At 45.6% G+C, this 26,922-nt stretch overlaps 1 protein-coding gene across 1 annotated transcript; it reads right to left on the bottom strand.

The window, feature by feature from the left end:
• Positions 1-392: 392 nt before the first annotated feature.
• LOC143817815 (uncharacterized) lies at positions 393-24,691 on the bottom strand. Its single transcript, XM_077299279.1, has 7 exons — positions 24,613-24,691; positions 24,461-24,541; positions 24,085-24,374; positions 23,798-24,005; positions 23,548-23,707; positions 23,238-23,435; positions 393-414 (listed from the first exon to the last, which is right to left on the bottom strand). Exons 3-7 carry the CDS (start codon positions 24,322-24,324, stop codon positions 393-395), a joined length of 828 nt encoding a protein of 275 aa, XP_077155394.1. The 5' UTR covers positions 24,325-24,374; positions 24,461-24,541; positions 24,613-24,691.
• Positions 24,692-26,922: the final 2,231 nt, after the last annotated feature.

Consider the following 26,922-nt stretch of genomic DNA (forward strand, 5'->3'; position numbering starts at 1 on the left):
TGGTTCTACAGGAACATTTTAAAGAGGGCTGTTCACAAAATTTTTCATGTTGAACTGGACTCTCCGTGTAATAGTGGCTGCAGAGTTGAAAAAAAACTGGTTGTTTTTGCCTCTGTTGTAAAGATATTAGCAATCAAATATTTGGCAACTAATGAGTTAACTTTAGTTTAACCAAATGTTTTTTTTTCAGATAGTTTTCAGTGGGGGAGTGTACGTCTTTTCCCAGTATGACGCTGACCAATCATATGCAGGCATCATCACGCGTCCTGCAGTTCTATGTTACTAACTGCATATGATTGGTCAGCTTTACACAGGGAGAAGAAGTAACTGCGCCTAGTGAAAACTGTCTGATAACACTCACTTGGATTTAACTAAAGTTAACTCATTAGGTGTTAGATATTTGATTGCTCGTATCTAAACAATAGAGAGACGAAATAAAAATTATAAAGAAATATTCTCTGCATCCCATATTACATGCTTTGTCTAATTCAACATGAAAAAAACTGATGAAAGGCCTCTTTAAAAGAAAACAAAACTATTAAAAATGCCCTGGAATAAAATGATGGGTTACCCTAGAAAAGATTGAAATTAATTTGACCATGTGGAGAAGTGAAACTACAGAGCATCCTGTAGTTATCACAAGTGTCTGCAGACTTGTAATCAGTCAGTCGCCTATTTACAGGGTACAAAGTAGTCACTGTGCTGTTTGTTGTCATGGCGTTTACCACACAGAACATGGGGCAAAGAAAGCTAAGAAGAGAGTGGTCTCAGGAGATTAGGAACAATAGTATAGACAAACATGTTCCAGATAAAGGCTATAAGAATAAGACGTTTCCTACAGCCGGATGTTCCTGTTATTACTGCTGCACATATCCAGAAGTGTAAGGTCTATGGGGCTGTAGCCGTCTTCCCTGGAGGCAGCCACACGAGGAAATAGGTCACAAATTGAAGAGATGGATAATACAAAGGGGAACCACAAAACCCAGAACAACTTTGAAAGAGATTAGAGTAGAACTCCAAATCCAACAGTGTCAGGTTGCGCCAAGTGGCGAGAAAATTCAACTCGGACACAGTCACCATAACATTTAATTTCACCCCCCAAAATTTTTTTAAATGTGAGTTTGCAGTATCAAAAAATTATCTCCACGAAATACAATACATTTGGGTTAAAAAAATTGTGCTCAAACCTGGTGGGGAAGGCTTTTTGGTACAATAAATAATGGCGGCTATGTATCTTCCATAGAGCCTGAGTTCACACAATTCTTTCTCAAAAGGAGGCCTGGCACCAACTGTAGTGAACTTGGACATATGGGAGTACCATTTCCATGTAACTGAACGATTGAGCGCATGTTTCTTGGACACATAAAATCAGAACTGACAATGCACTGGTGATAGAGGAGGGAGTGTGTGGAGCAGACTGGTTAGGAGGAAGATGATCAAGAGGAGAGGATGGATATGTGTGTGTGAAATGGCCAGCGTCCCCCCTCCCAACTCGTTCCTACTAGGAGGTGCTCCCTGGGTCCATGTGTGACTACCACTGACAGTGTCCCTACCACTTCAACACAGATTGGCATTAAAATTGTCATGCCCATCTCCTCCATATCATTTTATGACAATAAAGGCTGACTGGTCATGTCTTCCAAAATCTCAACTAGAAGAAGATGTTTTTGGTGTATTATGTTCCTTAACCTCCAGGGTGCTGTTGGCGTTTGGACTTTGGGGCAGAATAGAAACAGGTGTCATTAACAGATTGGACATTTTGCTCTGCACAACATTAAATGATGTGATGGCTGAGGAGCTAAACTCAGCAGAAACGCTGACTCCAGCTGATGATGTCACTGTCAGAGGCTACATTATCCTGCTGTGCTTAAGATGAGCAATAGCACACATACGCCATCACATCCTTCACGTTCTCCTCGCTGATCTGCCAGAATTTGCAAAAGAGGCCAAATGTGACTAGTGTTTGGTAATACTGAAGGTTTCTAACAGCACTGCCAGTGGTGTGAGAACATCTGCTGTCCTTGATATTGTTATTTTTTCTATCTCCCTGCCATGGCCATTCCCTATATTTTGTTTAGGTTTAGCATACATTTTTTGTGAAAGTATAAGGTTTTATTTGTTTCTAAGCTTTTCGCAATTTTCAAGTTTTACAATCTTATTCCCTTAAGCCATAGAGATATGTCACACAAAATAGTTAATAACTAACATTTCCCACATGTCTATTTTACATCTGCATCATTTATGAAACATATTTTTTTGCTTGGAAGTTAGAAGGGGTTGATCAGCGATTTCTCATTTTTCCAACAAAATGTACAAAAGCAATTTTTCTTTGACCACATCATATTTGAAATGACTTTGAGGGGCCTAGATGATAGAAAATACCCCAAAGTGACAACATTCAATATAACTGCACCACTCAAAGTGCTCAAAATCACGTTCAAGAAGTTTATTAACTCTGCAGGTGCTTTACAGGAATTAAAGAAATGTAGAAGGAAAAAAATTAACATTTTATTTTTATTTCATAAAGTTGTTGGTTTTTACCCAAATTATTTATTTTTACAAGGGTAACAGGAGAAAATGGACCCCAGAATTTGATCCTCCTTTCTCCCACAATGCCAAGTGCTCTGAGACAACTGATCTCACACTTGGACACGTCGAAGAGTTCACATTTTCCATTTAGAGCTTCTGGCCTCTCTCCCGGTCCACTTGAAGTGGGGTAAGAGGAGATAGCATGTAGTGATGTCCAAATATTTGAACAGCCACAGTCACACAAAGGCAACGGTGGAAATGTGTCACAAGAGGTGGACGGTGATGAGAAACAATTGCCAGAAAGTCAGGAGGAGGAGCAGGGTGCGGATGTGGAAGATGAGGTGGTGGATGACATAGTGACTGAACCAACCTGGCAGGAGGACATGCAGAGTGAAGACAGCAGCACACAGGGGGAGGGAGGCGTAGCACCCCAACAGGCAGGAAGAAGCAATGTGGTGGCCGCAGACAGAAGGTGGGCAACTGTTACTCGTAACATCAACAGTACAGAAGTTGGAAGTACAACTGTTAGGTCTTCCCGAGTCTGGTTGTTTTATAAATACTCTGCCAATAACCCCAAACAGGCAATTTGCACCACCTGCCATGCCCGTGTAACACCCCAGGTAACCGGTTGTTACAATGATGTTGCCTTCCTTTTGGGGAGGGCGATATGCTTGGAGGCAAGGAGGATTCTCTTTACCAGTTAAGCACCTACACACAACATATTCTGAATCCAGGCCATAAGGGGGAGCTCAGGACCCGGATTCAGGGGAGATTCCCTAAGCTTTAAGTGTTCTGGCCTGGAGGAGGAGTTAGTTAGTTGGTCCAGGGAGACCAAGGAGTTCAGTTGGAGAGAGACACTGAGGAGAAAGGCAGTCTGGAGCAGAGAGCAGACTACGGAGCCGTGCAGCCAAGACTGAGCTGCGGCTCCAGGAAGGACGAAAACCCGAGGGGTTGTATGTAATGGAGCAATTGAGGGAAGAAGCACAGGAGTGAAAAAGAGCTCAGAGGGGAACTGTGACCGGGCACCCTCTGCCGAAGCACCGAAACCGGGCACCGTGAACCCGAGTCTTTAGTAGGACACTTAGCAGAACCGGAGGGCTTAGAACTGTATGTGATTTGCCCACACACCTGGAGGTGAAGCAGCATCTGAAGAGCCCGGGTTATGTTTTTTGGAAGTGCATTTGAACAGCAAGGAGGATTGATGTTAAGGGGAAATAGAGAAAAAAAATCTATAAATCTTCAGCTTAGCGAGTGTGAGCGAGCTGAGTGTGACCTGAGTGTAAGTGTGAACGGCGGTAAGTGTGACTTGTGATTCAGTGACTTTGGAATCAGGGAGTTTCCAAGGGAGGAATTGCTGTCTGTTTTTTATTAATACTTTGTATTTATTTTTTATTTAACGTTCTGTGTGGTGCAATCCCCATTAGGAAATGTGCTCCACTATTGTTAATGCCATCCAGTGCACATCTTGCCACATGTATGCAGTCCTTGATCAGCCGGTCGAGGGTGCATACTGCTGTGCGAGATGTGAGCATGTTGAGCATTTAGAATCCCAGATTCTGGATCTAAATGTGCAGCTGGCAACACTGAGATCCATAGACAATATGGAGAGGAGTCTTCTGCTCACTGAGCAGACGCTCAATGGGATAGATGAGGGGGGGATGGTAGGATGGAGCTGCAGGACAGTGAAGTAGGTAGCTGGGTGACATTCAGAAAGCAGGGTAGAACAGTTAATAATTTTGGAAAGAATAGAGGTACAGAGAGGAACATCAAGTGCATGTATACTAATGCCAGAAGCCTCGCCAACAAAATGGACGAATTAGAATTAATGTTGTTGGAGCATAATTATGACATGGTGGGGATATCTGAGACGTGGCTGGATGAGAGCCATGACTGGGCTGTTAACTTGCAGGTCTATAGTCTGTTCAGAAATGACCGTACAGATAAGCGAGGGGGTGGGGTGAGTCTGTATGTAAAATCGACCTTAAAACCCATCCTGCGTGATAATATAGGTGAATCTAATGAAAATGTAGAGTCCCTGTGGGTGGAGATAAGGGGAGGGGGAAAAAATAATAAATTACTAGTGTTGAGCATTCCGATACTGCAAGTATCGGGTATCGGCCGATACTTGCTGTATCGGAATTTCCGATACCGAGATCCGATACTTTTGTGGTATCGGGTATCGCAACAACATTGATGTAATAATGTGTAAAAGAGAGAATTAAAATAAAAAATATTGCTATACTCACCTCTCCGACGCAGCCTGGACCTCAGCGAGGGAACCGGCAGCGTTGTTTGTTTAAAATTCGCGCTTTTACTTGGTTACGTGAAGTCCCGGCTTGTGATTGGTCAGGGCGGCCATGTTGCCGGGACGCGGACCAATCACAGCAAGCCGTGACGAAATTACGTAACGGCTTGCTGTGATTGGTCCGCATCCCGGCAACATGGCCGCCATTAACCAATCACAAGCCGTGACGTCACGGGAGGCTGGACATGCGCGCATTTTAAAAAACGCGCGTGTCCAGCCTCCAGTGACGTCCCGGCTTATGATTGGTCATGGCGCCATGTTGCCGGGACGCGGACCAATCACAGCAAGCCGTGACGAAACTACGTCACGGCTTGCTGTGATTGGTCTGCGTCCCGGCAACATGGCCGCCATTAACCAATCACAAGCCGTGACGTCACGGGAGGCTGGACATGCGCGCATTTTAAAAAATGCGCGTGTCCAGCCTCCAGTGACGTCCCGGCTTATGATTGGTCACGGCGCCATGTTGCCGGGACGCGGACCAATCACAGCAAGCCGTGACGAAACTACGTCACGGCTTGCTGTGATTGGTCCGCGTCCCGGCAACATGGCCGCCATTAACCAATCACAAGCCGTGACGTCACGGGAGGCTGGATATGCGCGCATTTTAAAAAACGCGCGTGTCCAGCCTCCAGTGACGTCCTGGCTTATGATTGGTCACGGCGCCATGTTGCCGGGACGCGGACCAATCACAGCAAGCCGTGACGTAATTTCGTCACGGCTTGCTGTGATTGGTCCGCGTCCCGGCAACATGGCTGCCCTGACCAATCACAAGCCGGGACTTCACGTAACCAAGTAAAAGCGCGATTTTTAAACAAACAACGCTGCCGGTTCCCTCGCTGAGGTTCAGGCTGCGTCGGACAGGTGAGTATAGCAATATTTTTTATTTTAATTCTTTATTTTACACATTTATATGGATCCCAGGGTCTGAAGGAGAGTTTCCTCTCCTTCAGACCCTGGGAACCATCAGGGATACCGTCCGATACATGAGTCCCATTGACTTGTATTGGTATCGGTTATCGGATTGGATCCGATACTTTCCGATACCGATACTTTCAAGTATCGGACGGTATCGCTCAACACTATAAATTACTGATAGGGGTTTGTTATAAATCTCCCAAAATAATGGAAGCAATGGAGAATATCCTCGTAAAGCAAATAGATGAAGCTGCGACTCAAGGAGAAGTCATTATTATGGGGGACTTCAACTACCCTGAAATAGATTGGGGAATAGAAACCTGCAGTTCCAGCAAAGGTAATCGGTTTTTGACAACTATGAGAGACAATTACCTTTCACAACTGGTTCAGGACCCAACAAGGAGGAGGACACTGCTAGACCTAATATTAACCAACAGGCCAGACCGCATATCAAATATAAGGGTTGGGGGTCACTTGGGGAATAGTGATCACAAAATAATAAGTTTTCATGTCTCCTTTAATAAGATGTGTAGTAGAGGGGCGACAAGGACACTAAACTTCTGAGAGAGGATCTTGGTGCAATTAACTGGGACGATATCCTAAGACACAAAAATACACAGAGAAAATGGGAGACGTTTATTAGCATCCTGGATAGGACCTGTGCACAGTATATACCGTATGGGAATAAACATACTAGAAATAGGAGGAAACCAATATGGCTAAATAGAGCTGTAAGGGGCGCAATAAGGGACAAAAAGAAAGCATTTAGAGAATTAAAGGAAGTAGGTAGTGAGGAGGCATTAAATAAATACAAAAAAATTAAATAAATTCTGTAAAAAGCAAATCAAGGCAGCAAAGATTGAGACAGAGAGACTCATTGCCAGAGAGAGTAAAAATAATCCAAAAATATTCTTTAACTACATAAATAGTAAGAAACTAAAAAATGAAAGTGTTGGCCCCCTTAAAAATAGTCTGGGTGAAATGGTGGATGAGGATGAGGAAAAAGCCAATATGCTAAATGACTTTTTTTCATCAGTATTTACAAAAGAAAATCCAATGGCGACAATATGATCAGTGATAACAAAAATTCCCCATTAAGTGTCACCTGCTTAACCCAGCAGGAAGTACGGCGGCATCTAAAAATCACTAAAATGGACAAATCCCGGATGGGATACACCCCCGAGTACTGCAGGAATTAAGTACAGTCATTGATAGACCATTATTTTTAATCTTTAAAGACTCCATAATAACAGGGTCTGTACCATAGGACTGGCGTATAGCAAATGCGGTGCCAATATTCAAAAAGGGGACAAAAACTGAACTCGGAAATTATAGGCCAGTAAGCTTAACCTCTACTGTGGGTAAAATCCTGGAGGGCATTCTAAGGGATGCTATACTGGAGTATCTGAGGAGGAATAACCTCATGACCCAGTATCAGCACGGGTTTACTATGGACAGGTCCTGTCAGACTAATCTGATCAGCTTCTATGAAGAGGTAAGTTCCGGACTGGACCAAGGGAGCCCAGTAGATGTAGTGTATATGGTCTTTTCTAAAGCTTTTGATACGGTGCCACACAAAAGGTTGTTACATAAAATGAGAATAATGGGGATAGGGGAAAATATGTGTAAGTGGATTGAGAGCTGGCTCAGGGATTGGAAACAAAGGGTGGTTATTAATGGAGCACACTCGGACTGGGTCGCGGTTAGCAGTGGGGTACCACAGGGGTCAGTACTGGGCCCTCTTCTTTTTAACATATTTATTAATGACCTTGTAGGGGGCATTCAGAGTAGAATTTCAATATTTGCAGATGACACAAAACTCTGCAGGGTAATCAATACAGGGGAGGACAATTTTATATTACAGGATGATTTATGTAAACTAGAAGCTTGGGCTGATAAATGGCAAATGAGCTTTAATGGGGATAAATGTAAGGTCATGCACTTGGGTAGAAGAAATAAGATGAATAACTATGTGCTTAATTCTAAAACTCTGGGCAAAATCATCAATGAAAAAGACCTGGGTGTATGGGTGGATGACAAACTCATATTCAGTGGCCAGTGTCAGGCAGCTGCTACAAAGGCAAATAAAATAATGGGATGCATTAAAAGAGGAATAGATGCACATGAGGAGAACATAATTTTACCTCTATACAAGTCACTAGTGCGACCACACTTAGAATACTGTGCACAGTTCTGGTCTCCGGTGTACAAGAAAGACATAGCTGAACTGGAGCGGGTGCAGAGAAGAGCGACCAAGGTTATTAGAGGACTGGGGGGTCTGCAATACCAAGACAGGTTATTACACTTGGGGATATTTAGTTTGGAAAAACGAAGACTAAGGGGTGATCTTATGTTAATGTATAAATATATGAGGGGACAGCACAAAGACCTTTCTGCTGATCTTTTTAATGATAGACCTGAGACAGGGACAAGGGGGCATCCTCTACGTCTGGAGGAAAGAAGGTTTAAGCATAATAACAGACGCGGGTACTTTACTGTAAGAGCAGTGAGACTATGGAACTCTCTGCCGTATGATGTTGTAATGAGTGATTCATTACTTAAATTTAAGAGGGGACTGGATGCCTTTCGGGAAAAGTATAATGTTACAGGGTATATACACTAGATTCCTTGATAAGGCGTTGATCCAGGGAACTAGTCTGATTGCCGTATGTGGAGTCGGGAAGGAATTTTTTTCCCCAAGGTGGAGCTTACTCTTTGCCACATGGGTCTTTTTTGTTAGGGCATGTTAGGTTAGGCTATGGGTTGAACTAGATGGACTTAAAGTCTTCCTTCAACCTTAATAACTATGTAACTATGATAGACACCCTGTAAAATGGCTCAAGATGCCCATCATATGGGTACCTGTTCTAGGACAGGAGTGAGAGGACTTGCCGGCAAGCTACAGGCAGCTCTCATGTTAGCTTGAGTAGGAAGGCTTACGGACCTCACCTGGGAGAGGGATCACCTTTGCCTCCATGCCGGCCGGACCACATCACCACCCGTGCATGGTATCCTGGACTGTGGACTGCTTCTACCAGTTAACCAGGTAAAGACTTAACAACTCTGTGTCCTCCACTTATTTGCCAGCATACACGATCCTTGCCATACACCTTGGGAGTCCTGGGGACCCGCTTCACCTGTGGGAAGCATCACGATCTGGCTGCAACAACATCACCCCAGAGGACCCCTGTAAGCAGCATTGGTCCCACTGACCAAGAACCACAGGTGGCGACACGAATAGACTTTACTAATTTCCCTTAAATGAGCGCCCAGGGCCACAGACCGGGTTGCAGCCACCGTGACATCCCCAAAAGCGACCGGACCCGGTACTGAGTATCCCCATTGCCCTGGTGGGCGACTCACCCACATCAGCAGGGGTAGCAAAACTACCAGTCTGACCACCACCAGCATGATCAGGCACATAGCAGCAAAGCACATGACTTAGTGGCCCATGTCCCAGGAACACTGTCTACAGGTGACATCACTGCTTCTTCCACTGTTGTGCGTGCAAGCCAATCCTCTGTCCATGGTGCATGTGAAAATGCCTCCTGCCCTGCACCTTTAATTGCACACACTCAATTAGCACCATCATCAAGCACGCCCTCATCCTTGTCCCAGCGCAGCGTTCAGTTGTCCATACCCCAGTCCTTGAAACACAAGTGCAAATACGCTGCCAATGCTTCACAAGCCACACTACTAAATTCACACATTTTTCGTCTGCTTGCGCTCGAAATGTTGCCTTTTAGGCTTGTGGAGACGGAACCTTATGGTGGCGGCTGTCCCAAGGTACTCGTTCTCCAGCTGCCACTATTTTTCCAGGGGTGCCGTCCCCGCTTTACACAACCACATGTCCCACAACATTAGCTGTGTCCTCAACAATGCTGTTACTGGGAAAGTACACCTAACCACGGACACATGGAGAAGTGCCTCTGGGCATGGACGGTACATCTTGCTGACGGCAGACTGGGTTAACATACTGGAAGCCAGGACCCACTCAGACCTTGGGATGGAACACATCCCCACGACACCGAGGATTGTGGGCTCTACGTCAATCAGGGTTGCCCTCACAGTGTACAGCTCCTGCACCTCCTCTTCAGATCTGTGGCTGACACCGCTGAACCTCCAGCCAGGCATGGTCGTGTATGACAATGGCTGTAATCTGATGGCGACTCTGAGGTGAGGCGAGCTAACATACGTACCATGCCTGGCCCATAATAATAATAATTTTTATTTATATAGCGCCAACATATTCCGCAGCGCTTTACAACTTATAGAGGGGATTTGTACAGACAATAGACATTACAGCATAACAGAAATCACAGTTCAAAACAGATACCAGGAGGAATGAGGGCCCTGCTCGCAAGCTTACAAACTATGAGGAAAAGGGGAGACACGAGAGGTGGATGGTAACAATTGCTTTAGTTATTTGGACCAGCCATAGTGTAAGGCTCGGGTGTTCATGTAAAGCTGCATGAACCAGTTCACTGCCTAAGTATGTAACAGTACAGACACAGAGTGCTATTAACTGCATAAAGTGTATGAGAACATGATGCGAGGAACCTGATTATGTTTTTTTTTTTTGTTTTTTTTAGAATGGGCCACACAGGGATGGTTAGGTTAATGCATTGAGGCGGTAGGCCAGTCTGAACAAATGAGTGTGGCCCATGTGCTTAACCTCCCTTTTCAATGGCTTCTCAAAAGCTACCCGGAGCTTCCGTATCTCCTTGTCAAGGTACACAGGCTGTGTGCCCATTTCATAAAGTCAGCTACAGATTCCGCCACACTTGCTCTGCTTCAGCAGCGTTTGCAGCTTCCAGCTCACCGACTGTTGTGTGATGTCCCCATGCATTGGAACTCTACACTGCAGATGTTGGAAAGGTTTGTTAGCTGAAGAGGGCAGTTGTTGACTATCAGAATCAACAAGGTCATTGGTATTCAGACTCCACACATAAGACCTCGGGAGTGGACATGGATGTTAGACATATGTACTATCCTCCAAAACTTTGATCAACCAAGATGGTGAGCGGCGATGACACCATAATTAGCATCACCATCCCACTTCTCTGTGTTCTGAAATGCTCTCTGCTCACTATCAAAGAGGATGCATTGCAGACGGAGATTGATGAGATTGAGCAAGGAACCATACGTGGTGAATACACACAGCCCACCCACATCTCATCCCAATGTGGATTGGGTGACAATGAGGAAGAGGAGGAGGAGAAAGAACAGGAGCTATTTTCATGCACTATAGACGGTACTACAAACACAACTGTCATACCATCTGTTCAGCGTGGATGGCCTGAGGACAGGGAGGAGGGGAGGACAGCATGGTCAGTAGTCCTCTTGGTGAGGACACGGAAGTCTTGCCTGTTAGCAGTCTGGCACGCATGGCTGAGTTTATGTTACGCTGCATTTTCCGTGACCCTCACATTCTCAAAAGTTTGGGTGACAGTCATTACTGGTTGGTGACACTTCTAGACCCACACTACAAGAAGAACTTTCTATCTCTTATTGCAGAGTCAGACAGGTGTACTAAAATGGTGCAGGACCAGAGAGCCCTTGTTGCAGAATTATTAAAAAAATTCCCATCTGAAAACGCTGGCGACAGAGGTCACAGTTCGTTGGCCAACCAAGGAGTACAGACAAGAGAATCAGAACTCCAATCCAGCAAAGGCAGGGGAAGACTATAAAAGTTCTGGTACAGTTTTCTCAGAGCCCCCATCGCACAGGTCCTGAGGCGCGAGGTACTCTCACAAGGAGTGCAAAGTTTTGGAAGATGCGGAGGGAGTACCTTGATGACTATACCAACATCCTCCTTGATTCCTCCGTGCCTTACAATTATTGCGTAACCAAGCTGGACACGTGGCATGAACTGTACGCCTTGGACGTCCTGGCCTGCCCTACGGCTAACATTTTGTCGGAGCGGGTATTTAGTGCCGCTGGGGGAATTATAACTGATAAGCGCATCCGCCTGTCAACTGAAAATGCTGACAGGCTGACTCTTATAAAAATGAACAAGGGCTGGATTGGGCCAGACTTCTGTACACCACTGAATGTTCAGTGAAAGAACTCTACTCCAGTGTCTTTTTTTGTTAACTCTATTACCATGCACCTCTTTACACCCACACATGGGTATACGCTTCGTGATTTCGCCTTTTTTTCTGTTGTCGTCCTCCTCCTTTTACTCATCCTCATCATCCACCACCATTACATCACCATGGTGACCGTGGTCCGTGATGGAACTGCCATTTTATTGTGTCAAAGGGTGTTTTCTATGCCCGTAAAAAAATGTTTACATATTATGTTGATGTGTATCCCCCAGGGGTAAATGTTTGTCAGCCCATACACTTAGTGTATGGGCATTACAAGTATAGAAGACCCGCTCCTTTAAATTGGGAAAATAATTTTTAGGAGGACATCCTCCACATCTCTTCAGACACTACCAATAGATCACCAGGCTGAACGTGTTCCGTGATGCAACAGCCAAGTTATTGTGTTAAAGAGTGTTTATGATGCCCGTAAAAAATATATTTACACAGTATGTTGATGTGTACCCCCCACGTCCCTCCTCCTCGTCTCTTCCAAGGGGGATTAGGGTGCATGCAAATTTGGAGCAGGCCTTGCATTCACTGCATAGCCAAACAGTATGAGAGTTCCTAATAATGGGAACTGTAGGGGTTCGTTACTCTGCTTCAACAATGTGGAGCGCCCCCAGAAGCAGGGCCGCGGGGTACTCGGTACTGGGCCTCTCTGTCTCGATCTTGGGGTTGTCACGGTGGCCTGACCCGGTCCGTGACCCTGCTAAGGGGCGTCCAATTAAAGGTGGTGGTGTGTGATGCGATGAATAACGAAGACACAGGGTTGCAGTCTCTTTACCTCTTTACTGAAGGCTTTGGGATCCGCAATCCAGAACACTGCTAACAGGGCTGGCTGAGACCGGCTGGTCTGAAGGCACATCCAGAGTTCCCTTTGCAGGTGGAAATCAGTGCCTAGCTACTAGCGCCTGGGTGTTGTAGTACTTCCCTGCTGAGCACCACGGGATAGTCCTCACAATTGTCGTGTCTGTTTCTGATGTTCTTTCTCTCTCCGTCCCCCAGATGATATGGATAGGATGCACCCGTATGACGGGGTAGGCCTGGAGTTATTTTATAGGGACCCTAGAGACGCCCCTCTCCCACAATTGCCTCCGTTGTCTTCATTAGGTGATTTAGGTGAGGCAGCCAACCTATAATTAACTGCCCTGCCATTGGTTTGAAGTAATGCTTAGAGCCCAATACTTCCTCGGTGTTCCGGCCACGCGCCTCAGTAGGATGTTGCCACGATCTTAGGGCACGACTCCTACTGGTTCTCTCGCCTTTGTGCTGTGATCTCGTTTCTCACTTCTCCACAATATACTTCGCTTCGTGTCCTTTCTTAAGATGCCGCCACAAGGTAGTGCAGGCGCGGCTCCGTAACAATCTGTCCTATTCGCTAGGCCACTGTCAGGATCCCACCCCTGACAGGGACCCCCCTGAATCTTCCCAAGCAACGCTCTTCTCTCACTAGATGTTACCTGGGCAAAACCCAGTCAGCTTCTCCCTAACTTCCTATCCAGCCCCCAGTTTTACCAGAGTGTGAGGAGTGGCCTAATACATAGAACCCTTTGCTCCCCCTGGTGGCCGGAGTGTGAAGTGTAATGTGTAACTGTGATACCTGGTCAGGTGAACTCCTTTAGTGCAATCATCGTACCATCACTCCCCTTAGTGGCAGAGCGACATTACTGCAACGACCAGGTCTCTGGGGCGCTGCAAATGCAATTCTCCATTTTTGGTTCTTCATCCTCAACACTGACATTCTCCAATACAGGTTCTTCAGGCTTAATACCGCAATTCACTGCATAGTCAAACAGTATGGGAGTACCAACTTCCTAATAATGGGAACTTTGGTGTCATGTGGCCATCCACTGCGTCGGTTCAAAGGGTTATTGGGGTGCATGTAACTTTGGGGCAGGGCAGGCCTTGCATTGAATGCATAAGCTAACATTATGGGAGTAGCAAATTAAGAAAAATTGGAACTTTGGTTTCATGTGGCCTTCTAGGACGTCTGTTCAATGGGTTATTGGGGTGCATCTAAATTTGGGTCATGCCTTGCATTCAATGCGTAGGCAATAACAGTACAGGAGACACACTGTTTAATAATGGGAACAACAAAGCCCAGCCAGCTGATGGCTCTCTAAGAATAGGGAGGACAAACTGCTGTCCCTTTAAGAAGATTAAAGTCCGCCTGATGGCCCTCCTCCTTTAATAGTCCCACCTTCATAAATGAAACAGGATGTGTCTGATGATGTGTCACACACCACATGGCCAGCTAAGGTTGTTCAATGTTACAATGACATTTCCCAGTGAATGCATTTGTCTTGGCTGAAAACAATGCTAAAGATGAAAAACGCATCAAAAACGCTGCGTGTGAACATAGCTCAAGTGGTGGAGGAACATTTTTGTTTTGGGTTATTTATTTTGCCTTAGGCTACTTTCACACTAGCGTTTTTCTGCAGATGTCAAAATGCGTCGTTTTGTGTAAAAAACGGATGCGTCAAAAATAGTGAAAAACGGATGCAATGCATACAGCATTTCGACAGATCCGTCGCAAATCTGCTAAACGGTTCCATCTAAATACTGTATGCGTTGCATCCGTTTTTACCAACCGTTGCATCCGTTTTGACAACGGATCTGTTTTTAAAATGGGAGTCTCCCAAATTTGATTGGCTACTGGAAAATAGGGAAAACTATATACTGACTGTTTTTACAGCCCATCTTTGAAAGGGTTTAGTTTAGTGGCAGAGATGGAAGGTGTACTTGGTAGGATTGCGAGTGTGGTAACTGGTGTGATATTTGAGACAAATCGCCTGGATATTATAGTGCGGGAGGAGGAGGCGGCAGAAAGACGGAGGATGCTTCTACAGCAACGTAGACGGAGACGACTATGGATACATCCTATAAATGAACTGCGGATGACCAGGGGTGTCCAGTCCACTCTCTACCTGGAGTTGCGGCAAAACCCAGACAAATTTTTCAATTATGTACGGATGAGGATGGAGCATTTTGATTATTTGCTGGAAAAACTTGGGGATGTCATCCAAAGGCAGGACACACGGATGAGGCTTGCCATCACACCGGCGGAGCGGCTGATGGTTACACTGCGGTAAGCCTCTGTTTTTTATGTCATAGCTCATATTTAATGTCATATAACATACTCCCGGTACTTACCTACACGCAACCTCCGATCCTCACAAGATCTCCTTCTCTACTCCCCTCTTCCCACAATCGTATACAAGATTTCTCTCGCGTATCACCCCTACTCTGGAACCCTCTACCACAACACATCAGACTCTCGCCTACCATCGAAACCTTCAAAAAGAGCCTGAAGACCCACCTCTTCCGACAAGCCTACAACCTGCAGTAACCACCGATCGACCAAACCGCTGCATGACCAGCTCCATCCTCACCTACTGTATCCTCACCCATCCCTTGTAGATTGTGAGCCCTCGCGGGCAGGGTCCTCACTCCTCCTGTACCAGTTATGACTTGTATTGTTTAAGATTATTGTACTTGTTTTATTATGTATACCCCTCCTCACATGTAAAGCGCCATGGAATAAATGGCGCTATAACAATAAATAATAATACTGCAGAAATTACTGCGCTGAAACATTGCGTTGCATTTTCTGCAGCATGTTATTTTTTTTTTGTTTGCGGACATTCCACTGCCTTTTTTTATGTCATTGCTCATATTTAATGTCATATAACATACTGCAGAAATTACTGCGCTGAAACATTGCGTTGCATTTTCTGCAGCATGTTATTTTTTATTGTTTGTGGCCATTACAGTTTTACACCTGTTTCATGCAGTTTTTATTGTGCGTCCCATCAGAACAAAAATTTCCACAGTGCTATTTATTGAAACTTTACCATGAAACAAAAAATTTAAAAATGTTGTTGGTCTGTGCAATTTTTTCTAACATATATTTTTTTTTCACAGCTTCCTTGCTACGGGTGAATCCCTAACTTCACTCCACTATCAATTCCGGCTTGGCATTTCTACAATTTCCGGAATAGTGAAAGAGACCTGTCGGGCTATCTGGGATACTTTACAGCAGGAGTATATCCCCCAACCAACAATGGACATCTGGCTGACAAGTGCAGAACTGTTTGAGGAACTGTGCCATTTCCCAAGTTGTGTTGGTGCCGTCGATGGGAAACACATCAGGATTGCTAAACCGGCAGGAACAGGCTCTGAGTACTACAACTACAAGAAATACTTTTCCATTGTACTCATGGCTATAGCAGACGCCAACTGCAAATTCCTGGCTGTGGACATAGGAGCCTATGGCCGGTCCAACGACTCACAAGTATTCAAAAACTCTCCGATGGGCCGTTGCTTGTATGCAGATACATACGATTTCCCGCCAGCCAGACCACTCCCGGGAACAAGTGGACCACCCATGCCATATGTATGTGTAGGTGATGAGGCTTTTCAGTTATCGCCGCACCTACTTAAACCATATGGTAGCCAAGACTTAAACAGAACAAAACCGGTATTTAATTACCGCCTTACTCGAGCCAGAAGAGTGGTCAGTGTGCTTATGGAATATTGACGGCAAAGTGGAGAGTTCTGCTGACTGCAATAAAACTGCAAACCCAAACAGTAGACGAGGTTGTTAAGGCCTGTGTGGTGCTCCATAACTTTGTACTGTCCAAGGAGCCTGTTTCCGTTGATGATGAAGAATTGGAGACAACCTTGTAGGATTACCGCAGCAGCTCTGTTCGCTCCACAGGTTCTGTTACCAGGATGAGGGACCATTTTGTGGAGTATTTTGTGTCACCTGTTGGGCGGGTTCCATGGCAAGACAACATTGTGTGACATCTTTATTTCATGGATTTATGTTTCTGTACAAATTGTGTTTCCCAAAAAAAAAAACAGTTTCCAAAAGTGTGGTTTTCTTGGTAATAAACCCAATATGTTATACCTTTAAACGTGTGGTGTTTATATATTTTTTACCTTTTTTTTAGTTACCATATTACCTAAATGAAGGCACATACACAAAAAGAGTAGAGTTTAAATCAAAATGAATTTTATTTGAATTATATATTTTTTTTTAAAATAATCAGTTCTTTCTAACTTTTTTTTTGTAAAATTCTAAACATTAAAAACAACACATTAGTTTTACAGGTCTTCAAAGTGTGGGGTGGAGATACTAGCGGAGGGGCTGGAAGGTTGGACCATGTCAATAGGTGGGGAAAGCCTACTGGGTTGGGGTGCAGTGGAAGGGGGGGTAAAAGCAGGAAGCTGACCAGAGGGGGGTGGTGTTGGGGTAGGTGGCATACTTAATGGGGAAGGAAAGCTGGGCAAGGAAGAAAACAGTGGGGAAGACATTTGGTTTGGGGGCCGGGTTGGGAATTGGGACTGGCTTGGGTATTGGGACTGGCTTGGGTATTGGGACTGGCTTGGGTATTGGGACTGGGTTTGGTAATGGGGGGCCTGGTGTGGAAATTGTGAATGGGATGGGGCCTGGTGTGGAAATTGGGAATGGGATGGGGCCTGGTGTGGAAATGGGGCCTGGGGTGGAAATGTTGTAGTGGCTGTGTGGGGAGGTGTGGGGGTAGTTTGGGGTTCGGACAGGGCCTTAAGTAGAGCATCATGGCAGCTATTCATTACCCGCATCTGCTGCTCAAAAGAAAGCTTTTCCATGCTCCTGAGCATGGATTGAAAAAAAAGGTTGGCTGGAGACTGACTTACATCTGAATGCAGCCTATCCAAGTGACTGCTGGTTTCACGGCTGGTTTCACTGATGCGTGCTTGCACCATGCTGAAACCAGCAGTCACTTGCTCTCCCAAAATTTTGAAAGAGCTTTGGAAGGCTGCATTCAGATGTAAGAACTTAGGAGCATAGCTCCTTTCCTGACCCCTCTGTCGCTGCCGCCACGAACCTAATGGTGGTCTAGAGGTGGCAGGATCAGAGGGGTGGGGTAAAGGGAACTGTCATGATCTCCATGGCCAGAGAACTTAGCAAGCCTATATAGGAACAAGCTCTTGGAAGATGGTAACTGTACTGACCATGAACTAAACCTACCGCACAACTAGAAGTAGCCAGGTAGCATGTCCTACTTTTTATCCCTATATGCCCAGCGCCGGCCGGAGAACTAAATAATGCTAGCAGAGGGAAATATAAGACCTGACTCACCTCTAGAGAAATGCCCAAAAAGGAGACAGAGGCCCCCCACATATATTGGCGGTGATTTTAGATGAAATAACAAACGCAGCAGGAAAATAGTTTTAGCAAATTTGAGGTCCGCTTTCTAGATAGCAGAAGACAGAAAGCACACTTTCATGGTCAGTAGAAAACCCTAACAAAACACCATCCAGAAATTACTTTAGGACTCTGGCATTAACTCATAATACCAGAGTGGCAATTCCTGATCAACAAGAGCTTTCCAGACACAGTAACGAAACTGCAGCTGTGAACTGGAACCAAAATACAAAAACAAACAAGGACAAAAGTCCAACTTATCTAGTAGATGTCTGGGAGCAGGAACAAGCACAGAGAGGCTTCTGATAACATTGTTGACCGGCAAGCAACTAACAAAGAAGCCAGGTTATATAGCGACACCCAGATCTGATGAGAACAGGTGAACAGGGAAGATGATGACACAAGTTCAATTCCACCAGTAGCCACCGGGGGAGCCCAGAATCCAAATTCACAACAGTACCCCCCCCTCAAGGAGGGGGCACCGAACCCTCACCAGAACCACCAGGGCGATCAGGATGGGCCCTATAAAAGGCACGAACCAGATCGGAGGCATGAACATCAGATGCAGTGACCCAAGAATTATCCTCCTGGCCGTATCCCTTCCACTTGACCAGATACTGGAGTCTCCGTCTGGAAACACGGGAGTCTAGGATTTTCTCCACAACGTACTCCAACTCACCCTCAACCAACACCGGAGCAGGAGGCTCAACGGAAGGCACAACCGGTGCCTCATACCTGCGCAATAACGACCGATGAAAAACGTTATGAATAGAAAAGGATGCAGGGAGGTCTAAACGGAAGGAAACAGGGTTAAGAATCTCCAATATTTTATACGGACCGATGAACCGAGGCTTAAACTTAGGAGAAGAGACCCTCATAGGGACAAAACGAGAAGACAACCACACCAAATCTCCAACACGAAGCCGAGGACCAACACGACGGTGACGGTTGGCAAAAAGCTGAGTCTTCTCCTGGGACAACTTCAAATTGTCCATCACCTGCCCCCAGATATGATGCAATCTCTCCACCACCGCATCCACTCCAGGACAATCCGAGGATTCCACCTGACCGGAGGAAAATCGAGGATGGAACCCCGAATTACAGAAAAACGGGGACACCAAGGTGGCAGAGCTGGCCCGATTATTGAGGGCGAACTCCGCCAATGGCAAAAAAGCAACCCAATCATCCTGGTCAGCAGACACAAAACACCTCAGATATGTCTCCAGGGTCTGATTAGTCCGCTCGGTCTGGCCATTAGTCTGAGGGTGAAAAGCAGACGAAAAAGACAAATCTATGCCCATCCTAGCACAGAATGCCCGCCAAAATCTAGACACAAATTGGGTTCCTCTGTCAGAAACGATATTCTCAGGAATACCATGCAAACGAACAACATTTTGAAAAAACAGGGGAACCAACTCGGAAGAAGAAGGCAATTTGGGCAGGGGAACCAAATGGACCATCTTAGAAAAACGGTCACACACGACCCAGATGACAGACATCTTCTGGGAAACAGGCAGATCTGAAATAAAATCCATCGAGATGTGCGTCCAAGGCCTCTTAGGAATAGGCAAGGGCAACAATAATCCACTAGCCCGAGAACAACAAGGCTTGGCCCGAGCACAAACGTCACAAGACTGCACAAAGCCTCGCACATCTCGTGACAGGGAAGGCCACCAGAAGGATCTTGCCACCAAATCCCTGGTACCAAAAATTCCAGGATGACCTGCCAATGCAGAAGAATGCACCTCAGAGATGACTCTACTGGTCCAATCATCAGGAACAAACAGCCTATCAGGCGGACAACGATCCGGTCTATCCGCCTGAAACTCCTGCAAGGCCCGCCGCAGGTCTGGAGAAACGGCTGACAAAATAACTCCATCCTTAAGGATACCTGTGGGCTCAGAGTTGCCGGGTGAATCAGGCTCAAAACTCCTAGAAAGGGCATCCGCCTTAACATTCTTAGAACCCGGTAGGTATGACACCACAAAATTAAACCGAGAAAAAAATAATGACCAGCGCGCCTGTCTAGGATTCAGGCGCCTGGCGGTCTCAAGATAAATCAAATTTTTGTGGTCAGTCAATACCACCACCTGATGTCTAGCCCCCTCAAGCCAATGGCGCCACTCCTCAAACGCCCACTTCATGGCCAAAAGCTCCCGATTCCCAACATCATAATTCCGCTCAGCGGGCGAAAATTTACGGGAAAAGAAGGCACAAGGCCTCATCACGGAGCAGTCAGAACTTTTCTGCGACAACACTGCCCCAGCTCCGATCTCAGAAGCGTCGAATCACAAATAGCTTGAACCTTGACTGGATCCATCTCAATGGAAGAGGGAGAAAAAATATATCCCAAAAAGGAAATTCTCTGAACCCCAAAAACGCACTTAGAACCCTTGACACACAGAGAATTAGACCGCAAAACCTGAAAAACCCTCTTGACTTGCTGGACATGAGAGTCCCAGTCATCCGAAAAGATCAGAATATCATCCAGATACACTATCATGAATTTATCCAAAAAATCGCGGAAAATATCATGCATAAAGGACTGGAAGACTGAAGGGGCATTAGAAAGACCAAAAGGCATCACCAAATACTCAAAGTGGCCCTCGGGCGTATTAAATGCGGTTTTCCACTCATCCCCCTGCCTGATCCGCACCAAATTATACGCCCCACGGAGATCAATCTTAGAGAACCACTTGGCCCCCTTTATGCAAGCAAACAAATCAGTCAGCAACGGCAATGGGTATTGATATTTAACCGTGATTTTATTCAAAAGCCGATAATCAATACATGGTCTCAAAGAGCCGTCTTTTTTTGACACAAAGAAAAAACCGGCTCCTAAGGGAGATGACGATGGACGAATATGTCCCTTTTCCAAGGACTCCTTTATATATTCTCGCATAGCAGCATGTTCAGGCACAGACAGATTAAACAAACGACCCTTTGGGTATTTACTACCCGGAATTAAATCTATAGCACAATCGCACTCACGGTGCGGAGGTAGTGAACCCAGCTTGGGTTCTTCAAAGACGTCACGATAATCAGACAGGAACTCAGGGATTTCAGAGGGAATAGATGATGAAATGGAGACCAAAGGTACGTCCCCATGAGTCCCCCTACATCCCCAGCTCAACACAGACATAGCTCTCCAGTCAAGGACTGGGTTGTGAGACTGCAGCCATGGCAATCCTAGCACCAAATCATCATGTAGATTATACAGCACCAGAAAACGAATAATCTCCTGGTGATCCGGATTAATACGCATAGTTACTTGTGTCCAGTATTGTGGTTTATTATTAGCCAATGGGGTGGAGTCAATCCCCTTCAGAGGAATAAGAGTCTCCAAAGGCTCTAAATCATACCCACAACGATTGGCAAAGGACCAATCCATAAGACTCAAAGCGGCGCCAGAGTCGATATAGGCGTCCGTGGTAATAGATGACAAAGAGCAAATCAGGGTCACAGACAAAATAAATTTAGACTGTAAAGTGCCAATGGAAACGGATTTATCAAGCTTTTTAGTACGCTTAGAGCATGCTGATATAACATGAGTAGAATCCCCACAATAGAAACACAACCCATTTTTCCGTCTAAAATTCTGCCGCTCGCTTCTGGACAGAATTCTAACACACTGCATACTTTCTGGCGTCTTCTCAGTGGACACCGCCAGATGGTGCACTGGTTTGCGCTCCCGCAGACGCCTATCGATCTGAATGGCCATTGTCATGGACTCATTCAGACCCGCAGGCACAGGGAACCCCACCATAACATCCTTAATGGCATCAGAGAGACCCTCTCTGAAAGTAGCCGCCAAGGCACACTCATTCCACTGAGTAAGCACAGACCATTTACGGAATCTTTGGCAGTAAATTTCAGCTTCATCTTGCCCCTGCGATAGGGACATCAAAGTTTTTTCTGCCTGAAGTTCCAAATGAGGTTCCTCATAAAGCAACCCCAAGGCCAGAAAAAACGCATCCACATTGCGCAACGCAGGATCCCCTGGTGCCAATGAAAAAGCCCAGTCTTGAGGGTCGCCGCGGAGCAAGGAAATCACAATCCCAACCTGCTGTGCAGGGTCTCCAGCAGAACGAGATCTCAGGGACAAAAATAACTTGCAATTATTTCTAAAATTCTGAAAGCCAGATCTATTCCCCGAGAAAAATTCCGGCAAAGGAATTCTCGGCTCCGATACCGGAGCATGAACAACAAAATCTTGCAAACTTTGTACTTTCGTGGCGAGATTATTCAAACCTGCAGTTACACTCTGAAGATCCATTATAAACAGGTGAACACAGAGCCATTCAAAGATTAGAAGGAGAGAGAAAAAAAAGAAAGACTGCAGCATAGACAGACTGGCAAGTGATCCAATTAAGAGCACACAAAAAAAAAAAAAAACTCTCAGCAGACTTCTTATTCCTCTCCTTTCTCAGCCAAGGATTTTAACCCTTTAGTGGGCCGGTCAAACTGTCATGATCTCCATGGCCAGAGAACTTAGCAAGCCTATATAGGAACAAGCTCTTGGAAGATGGTAACTGTACTGACCATGAACTAAACCTACCGCACAACTAGAAGTAGCCAGGTAGCATGTCCTACTTTTTATCCCTATATGCCCAGCGCCGGCCGGAGAACTAAATAATGCTAGCAGAGGGAAATATAAGACCTGACTCACCTCTAGAGAAATGCCCAAAAAGGAGACAGAGGCCCCCCACATATATTGGCGGTGATTTAAGATGAAATAACAAACGCAGCAGGAAAATAGTTTTAGCAAATTTGAGGTCCGCTTTCTAGATAGCAGAAGACAGAAAGCACACTTTCATGGTCAGTAGAAAACCCTAACAAAACACCATCCAGAAATTACTTTAGGACTCTGGCATTAACTCATAATACCAGAGTGGCAATTCCTGATCAACAAGAGCTTTCCAGACACAGTAACGAAACTGCAGCTGTGAACTGGAACCAAAATACAAAAACAAACAAGGACAAAAGTCCAACTTATCTAGTAGATGTCTGGGAGCAGGAACAAGCACAGAGAGGCTTCTGATAACATTGTTGACCGGCAAGCAACTAACAAAGAAGCCAGGTTATATAGCGACACCCAGATCTGATGAGAACAGGTGAACAGGGAAGATGATGACACAAGTTCAATTCCACCAGTAGCCACCGGGGGAGCCCAGAATCCAAATTCACAACAGGGAACGCTAACTGTTGAGCGTCAGATTCAAGTAAGGAAGGCTGCAATGATGCTCCAGTGCTTGGGGTGGCGGAAGTGGAGGGGACAGAGGGGTCAGATGAGGGGTCAGAGGTGTGGGGCCTACCGACGTGGCCCTCGGTGGCGGACTCGTGAGAGATCGCTCCAGAGGGCGCCGAGGTAGATGCAGGCGCCCGATGGCTGAAGAAGGTGCTGTGAAAGAAAAAACAAAAACAATTAATATATTGATAGTAAAAAGCCCTGACTGAAACCAAACAAAGTTAGACAGGCTAACATGGTTATTAGTGGGCTGTAGAATACTTACGCTCTACTCAGCATGGTTTCCGTGAGGAAGGACAGGGCCGGGCCATACTTGTATTTAGTCCTTCTCCTTCCTGCTGAGCCACTCGGGGCCTGCATCTCCAGTTTAAACTCCCTCTTGAAGCGATCCCTCAGTGACTGCCACCGCTTCCTAACCTTTACACCTGTGAAGACAAGAATGAAAAGAAAAAAAAAATTGTTAATTATAATACATTACATTCAGCTCAAAACATCACTGAAAAGTGAATACTTACATTCTGTACTCTGCTGCTGTGGATGAAGGTCCTCCCTCCTCGGCAATACATTCTGGCATACTTCCTCCCAGAGCCGACGGGTCACATGGGTATCAGCATGCCTGCGGTCAGCCATGTTCCACAGCGGCTCCTGCTCGCGAACCTCCTCAATGAGGCGGTCCACATCAATACTGTCATCCATATCTGCATCGGGAGCACGCTGTGTGGACTGTGAAAATAAAGAAAAAAAAAATTAGTACACTGAAACAAAAAACAACCAAGAGAAGAAATAAAATATTACAACTCACCAGTGGCCGACCGCGGCGACGATTACGCCGACTCTGGGAACGGCAGGGAGAACCTTCACGGTGTTGAGAATGTGCAGCAGCAGCAGGAGACTGAAAAAAAAGGAAAATAATTATCTTTAATGTAGGCATATGTTTTATGTGTTCAGTTATGTATGAAGATCTGTTTTGTGTTTGGTGCAGTGTGATGTGTGAAGCAACTGTTTCGCCACAACTTACACTCGGTCCCTCCGCTACTTGCATCTCTCCACCGTCTCGTCCCCTTCTGATAGCTCCTCATCTGATTCAGCTTCCTGTTTAAACATAATTAATGCATGTAGTGATTATCAAAAATGAAAAGTCTAAAAACAAAACCATTTTAATTTTTTTGTTAACTTACCAATACACGCTGTTGCTCTGGAGTAGGGCTGTCAGAAGAGGACATTGTGGCTGTGGTCCCTGGTGGTGGTCCCTGGTGGCTCTGTAAGTAAAAAGACACTTGCAATCTGCTATACACATTGAATTGGCAGATTTAGGGTCTTCAAAACTTACTTAAACAATTCCAGATGTGTGCACGTCTGGGTGGGTCTGGGTGGTCACTGTGGGATAGCTTTGGTACCTGGTGGATCTGTAGGTATAATGAATTTATAGTTAGACCACCCCCCGAAATAGGTAATGTTTAACGATAACCACCCTGCTAAAATGATGTGAGCAATGTTCATGCAGGCGAACACCCAAACCCAAAAACAAACACACCCGGTGCACCTAACCATTTCCACGCACAAAAAATAAATAAATAAATAAATTGAAATGTGAACCCACCATGTTAAAAGATATTTGCCACATATTTTATTTTCAGATATCCCTTGAAAAATTCCCCTCCCCCCAAAAAACCTTTAAAGTATTACCTTTATTAAAAAATAAACCCTCAACTGTTATGATCTGGTGACCTTGGAGCCGCATGAGACTTTCTCTGGAGTAGGTGGTACCTGTACTGACCGCAAACCCTAAACTGACACCGCAACTAGAAGTAGCCGTGGGGTGTACCTAACACATCCTAGACACCTCGACACAGCCGGAGGACTAAATACCCCTAAAGATGGAAATGGGAATTCTATCTTGCCTCAGAGCAGAACCCCAAAGGATAGGCAGCCCCCCACAAATATTGACTGTGAATATAAGAGTAAAGACACACACAGGCAGAAAACAGGATTTAGCAAAAGAGGCACCTCTAGCTAAATAGAAAAGGATAGGACAGAGTACTAAGCGGTCAGTATTAAAATCCTAAAAATATCCACAGCAGATAATACCAAAATACCACATCTAACTAAAGACATGGAATGTATATCTGCATCTCCTGAGAATCCAACATGACTGAAAAATCCAAACACAGTCTAAGCTGGACAAATAAACACAATGAATTGCACTGAATAATAAAGCACACAGCATGTGTGCTGCAGAGACAAAAACAGAAACTTATCTTAGCTGAATTGGCAGCAGAGCAGGAGGAACCAGACAGAGATGTAACACCTCCAAGAACAATGGACAACTGGCAAGGGCTAATGGATCCTGCACACCTAAATAGCCCAGTCAGAGCTGCAATCAGCAGAAACACCCACCCAGGATTGCAGCCCAGAGGCAACTGCACTACCACCAACAACCACCGGAGGGAACCCAAGAGCAGAATTCACAACAGTACCCCCCCCCCTTGAAGAGGGGTCACCGAACCCTCACCAGAGCCCCCAGGCCGATCAGGACGAGCCAGATGAAGGGCACGGACCAAATCAGCAGCATGGACATCAGAGGCAAAAACCCAAGAATTATCCTCCTGACCATAACCCTTCCATTTGACAAGGTACTGAAGCCTCCGCCTCGAAAAGCGAGAATCCAAAATCTTCTCAACCACATACTCCAACTCCCCATCAACCAACACAGGGGCCGGAGGATCCACAGAGGGAACAACGGGCACCACATATTTCCGCAATAAAGATCTATGGAAGACATTATGGATAGCAAAAGAGGCCGGAAGGGCCAATCGAAAAGACACCGGATTAATAATCTCAGAAATCCTATAAGGACCAATAAACCGAGGCTTAAACTTAGGGGAAGAAACCTTCATAGGAACATGACGGGAAGACAACCAGACCAGATCCCCAACCCGAAGCCGGGAACCAACACACCGACGACGGTTAGCAAAACGCTGAGCCTCTTCCTGAGACAACACCAAATTGTCCACCACATGAGCCCAAATCTGCTGCAATCTGTCAACCACAGAATCCACACCAGGACAGTCAGAAGGCTCAACCTGCCCCGAAGAAAAACGAGGGTGAAAACCAAAATTACAAAAGAAGGATGAAACCAAGGTAGCCGAACTAGCCCGATTATTAAGGGCAAACTTGGCCAATGGCAAGAAAGCCACCCAATCATCCTGATCAGCAGACACAAAGCATCTCAAATAAGTTTCCAAAGTCTGATTAGTTTGCTCGGTCTGGCCATTTGTCTGAGGATGAAATGCGGAAGAAAAAGACAAATCAATGCCCAGCCTAGCACAAAAGGCCTGCCAAAACCTAGAAACAAACTGGGAACCTCTGTCGGACACAATATTCTCCGGAATACCATGCAAACGATCCACATGCTGAAAAAACAACGGAACCAAATCAGAAGAGGAAGGCAATTTAGGCAAAGGCACCAAATGAACCATCTTAGAGAACCGGTCACAAACAACCCAGATAACCGACATCCTCTGGGAAACCAGAAGATCCAAAATAAAATCCATAGAAATATGCGTTCAGGGCCTCTCAGGGACCGGCAAAGGCAAAAGCAACCCGCTAGCACGGGAACAACAAGGCTTGACCCGCGCAC

This window comes from Ranitomeya variabilis, chromosome 3 (assembly GCF_051348905.1).
Source record: "Ranitomeya variabilis isolate aRanVar5 chromosome 3, aRanVar5.hap1, whole genome shotgun sequence".
NCBI lineage: Eukaryota > Metazoa > Chordata > Amphibia > Anura > Dendrobatidae > Ranitomeya > Ranitomeya variabilis.